This window comes from Numida meleagris, unplaced genomic scaffold (assembly GCF_002078875.1).
Source record: "Numida meleagris isolate 19003 breed g44 Domestic line unplaced genomic scaffold, NumMel1.0 unplaced_Scaffold978, whole genome shotgun sequence".
NCBI lineage: Eukaryota > Metazoa > Chordata > Aves > Galliformes > Numididae > Numida > Numida meleagris.
Genome location: NW_018365193.1, coordinates 2,926 through 6,749, shown reverse-complemented (window position 1 = coordinate 6,749; position 3,824 = coordinate 2,926). Strand labels below are relative to the sequence as shown.

General features: G+C 67.9%; 1 protein-coding gene across 1 annotated transcript in view; it reads left to right on the top strand.

The window, feature by feature from the left end:
* The window catches only part of LOC110392100 (nuclear factor 1 C-type), a gene marked incomplete at its 5' end in the record, with an annotated part of 6,732 nt that continues 2,908 nt past the window's right edge, over positions 1–3,824 (top strand). Inside the window, 4 exon segments of the mRNA XM_021384056.1 lie at positions 1–122; positions 234–418; positions 2,446–2,605; positions 3,527–3,612. Of these exon segments, the coding sequence (XP_021239731.1) occupies positions 1–122; positions 234–418; positions 2,446–2,605; positions 3,527–3,612 (553 nt within the window).

The following is a 3,824-nucleotide window of genomic DNA, read 5'->3' as shown; positions in this document are numbered from 1 at the left end:
CTCCCCCAGCGTGAAGACGGAGATGGACAAATCGCCCTTCAACAGCCCCTCGCCGCAGGACTCCTCGCCCCGCCTGAGCAGCTTCACGCAGCACCACCGTCCCGTCATCGCGGTGCACAGCGGTGAGCACGGGGCGCGCGGCGCTGTGGGGTGACACGGGGCAACCCCCCCCTCCCCGGGCTCACGGTGACGCCGTCCCCTCCCTCCACCCCTGGTCCCCGTTTTTCCTGCAGGTATCGCTCGCAGCCCGCACCCTTCGTCCACGCTGCATTTCCCCACCACCTCGATTCTCCCCCAGACGGCCTCCACCTACTTCCCGCACACGGCCATCCGGTACCCGCCTCATCTCAACCCGCAGGACCCTCTGAAAGATCTCGTCTCGCTGGCCTGCGACCCGTCCAACCAGCAGCCCGGACCGGTAAGGGTCCCACATCCCAGCGCCGGTCCCATCGCGGGGACACGGCCACCCCGAGGGGACACGGCCACCCCGAGGGGACACGGCCACCCCGAGGGGACACGGCCAACCCACGGGGACGCGGTCCCCAAGATCATCATCGCGTGGCCGCAGGGATTTGTGGCGTCGCCGCATGGGGACGTGGGGTGTGATGCAGCGGGGGACGTGGGGTGTGATGCAGTGGGGGACGTGGGGTGTGACGTCGTGGGGTGCTGGCACCCGGCACGCGGTGCGGCGCGGCCCCGGATGAGCGTTGGCATTGGTTCGGTGCGGAAATGGAGTCGGCGCTCGGGTGGTTGGTGACGGGGTTGTGGGGCTGAGCCGTCACGAGGAGGGGGCTGGTGGGGGGCACCGGGCTGGGGCCGTGGGTGTGAGCGTCTGCGGAGAGGCACCGTCCTGGAGCTCCCCGTGTCCCGTCGGTCCGTGCGCCCGTGCAGCAGTCGGGGACCCGTCAGCCCGCGCCGCGCCGCGTCCTGCTGGGGGTCCTGGGGGTGGTGGGGTCCTGCTGTGCGCCCGTCCCTGCCCTGTGCACACCCAGCACCCCGTGCACCCAGCACCCCGTGCACCCAGCACCCCGTGCACCCAGCACCCCGCGCACCCAGCATGCTACATGTGCCTCGCACCCAGTGCACCCATCAGCCTTCACACCCCACACCCCGTACACCCAGCACGCCGTGCAACCCGCGCCCCGTGCGCTCAGCAACCCCTGCAACCGGCACTCGCACGTAGCCAGCACCCTGTCCTCGGGGGGGTGTGCATCTGTGTGCCATGCATCCAGCATCCTGTGCACCCATGCAGCGTGCACACAGCGTGCCGTTCACCCAGCGCTGTGAGCATCCTGTGCACCCAGCACCCTGTGCAGTCCGTGTACCCAGCACCCCGTGCACTTTGCACACAGCGTGCCATTCACCCAGCACTCTGTGCACCCATCACCCCGTGCACCCCATGCACCCAGTGCTCTGTGCACCCCTATGCACCGTGCATCATGCACCCAGCACCCTATGTGCCCAGCACCCATGCACCCCATTCTCCCATCACCCTGCACACCCAGCACTCTGTGCATCCTATGCACCGTGCACCCAGCACCCCATGCATTCCATGTACCCAGCACCCTGTGCACTGTGCAGACAGCACTCCATGCACCCTAAGCACCCTGAGCACCATGCACCCAGCACCCCGTGTGCAATGCAGCTGGCACCCCATGAACTCCATGCACCCAGCACCTTGTGCACCCCGTGCACCCAGTGCTCCATGTGCCCTATGCACCATGCACCAAGCATCCATTACCCTATGTGTCCAGCACTGCATGCACCCCATTCTCCCATCACCCTGCACACCCAGCGCCCTGTGCATCATATGCACCATGCACCCCGCACCCCCATGCACCATGCATCATGCACACCGTGCACCCAGCACCCCGTGCACCCCGTGCACCCAGCACCCCATGCACCATGCATCCAGCACGCCATGCACCCCATGCACCCAGCGAACCCTGTGCACTGTGCAGCCAGCACCCTATGCACCCCGTGCATCCATCATCCCATGCACCCCATGCACCCAGCACCCCGTGCACCCCATGCATCTAGCACCCTGTGCACCCAGCACCCCGTGCACCCCATGCACCCAGCTCCCAGCACCAGGCTCCCTTTGCACTGAGACCCGTGGTGACCTTGATCCCTGCAGCATCCTGCAGGACCCTGCAAACCGCAGCTCCGTCACTGAACACAGAGGGTCCTGGGGACCCCCTGCCCAGCCCCCCCGGGCCCTGACGCCACGGTGGGGGGCACAGCCCCCCTTCCCACGCAGACCCGGGCTGGCGGAGGATGGATTGAGGCCGGCAGCGTGACGCCCCCACCCTGTGACCCCCAGGTGGGGTCTCACCGGCACCGCCCGCTCTGAGACCCAGCAAACTCATGCCGCCGAGGGCCGCGCCGCCCTCCCTAATGCCTTTGTGCTGTTTTTTGTGTTCTGTGTCTGTGTTGTGTCCCCAGTTAAATGGAAGTGGTCAAGTGAAAGTGCCCAGCCACTACCTGCCCACGCAGATGCTGGCACCGCCACCTCCCCCCGGCATGCCCCGCTTGGCCGTCTCTCCTGACACCAAATCCGCCACGACAACTTCGGAGGGAGGGACGACCTCACCGACGTCACCCAGTAAGCACCCCCGCGGCGCCCGCCCACCCGCCGGCCCCCGACCTCCTCCGGGATGCGTGCCACGAGTTTGCCAGGTCTCGGGCAGGGCGACGAGGGGCGCACGGCGCCCCGTTCTTCCCACCCCCGGGGAGTGGGGGGCTCGGAGTTGGTCCCGTGGACCGGCAGGAGCCTCGTGGCCCCCCCCGGGAGGCCGGCGGAGCAGGACAAGGCGACGGAGCCGTGAGCCCGGGGTGGGCCTCTCCGTGCCTCGGTTTCCCCAGCGGTGCGGTGCTGCGGGGACGGTGCGGCGCTGGGCTCGGGGGGGGGGGGCCCGTACAGCAGGGTCCCCACCGGCTGCGGGGTGATGCTGGAACAGGAGGGCTGGCCAAGCCCCCCCAGATGTCGACACTTGCGCTTCGTTAGTGGCGGCCGATAATGAGCTCAGCCCCCTGTGTTCTGTTCCTGGGGATTTCGGCGCGTGGGGCTGTGGGGTTTTGGGTGCGCTGTGGTGGGGAACGTCCCCGTGTCACTGCGCCAAGGGGACGCTGCTGGCAGCCCCGCGGGATGCTGTCCCCAGGAGCCAGCAGCCGGAGCGTGGGTGCAAAGTGTTCGTGGCATTAACGTTTCATGGTGGGATGTGATAAAGGCACAGCTCGTGGCCTGAGATCGCGGCCACGGGGAGGGGGGCTGGGCAGTGCCAGTCCCCCCCAGGCACAAGCTGGCTGTCCCAAGAGGGACAGAGCTCGCTGTCACCACCTCTGTGGGGTCCCAGTGCCGGACCCCATCCCATGGTGGGCGCTGCGTGGCACCGTGCCGAGCGGCTCTGCCGTGGGGCTGGGTACGTCACCCAGCTCCGGGTGCCCGGGACGCCCGTCCCTGCAGCGGGGGGTTGATGGCAGTGCCACCCACAGCCCGGTTAATCGGCTCTCGTTTGTTCCCCAGCCTACTCTGCACCAGGCACGCCCCCTGCGAACCGTTCCTTCGTGGGATTAGGACCAAGGGATCCTGGGAGTATCTATCAGGCACAGGTGAGATGGGGTGGGTGCTGGGGGGACCCTCCTGCCCTCGCCTTGTGCGGCACCAGTGGGAGCGTCACCGCCGTGGGCACCGTGCTGTGGCATTGCTGCAGTGGGCATTGCTGCCGTGGTGGTGTGACCGTGGGCTCTGCAACAGGGGGTATTGCAGTCGTGGGCATCACTGCCGTGGTGTTGCAGCTGTGGGCTTTGCAACAGTGGGCATG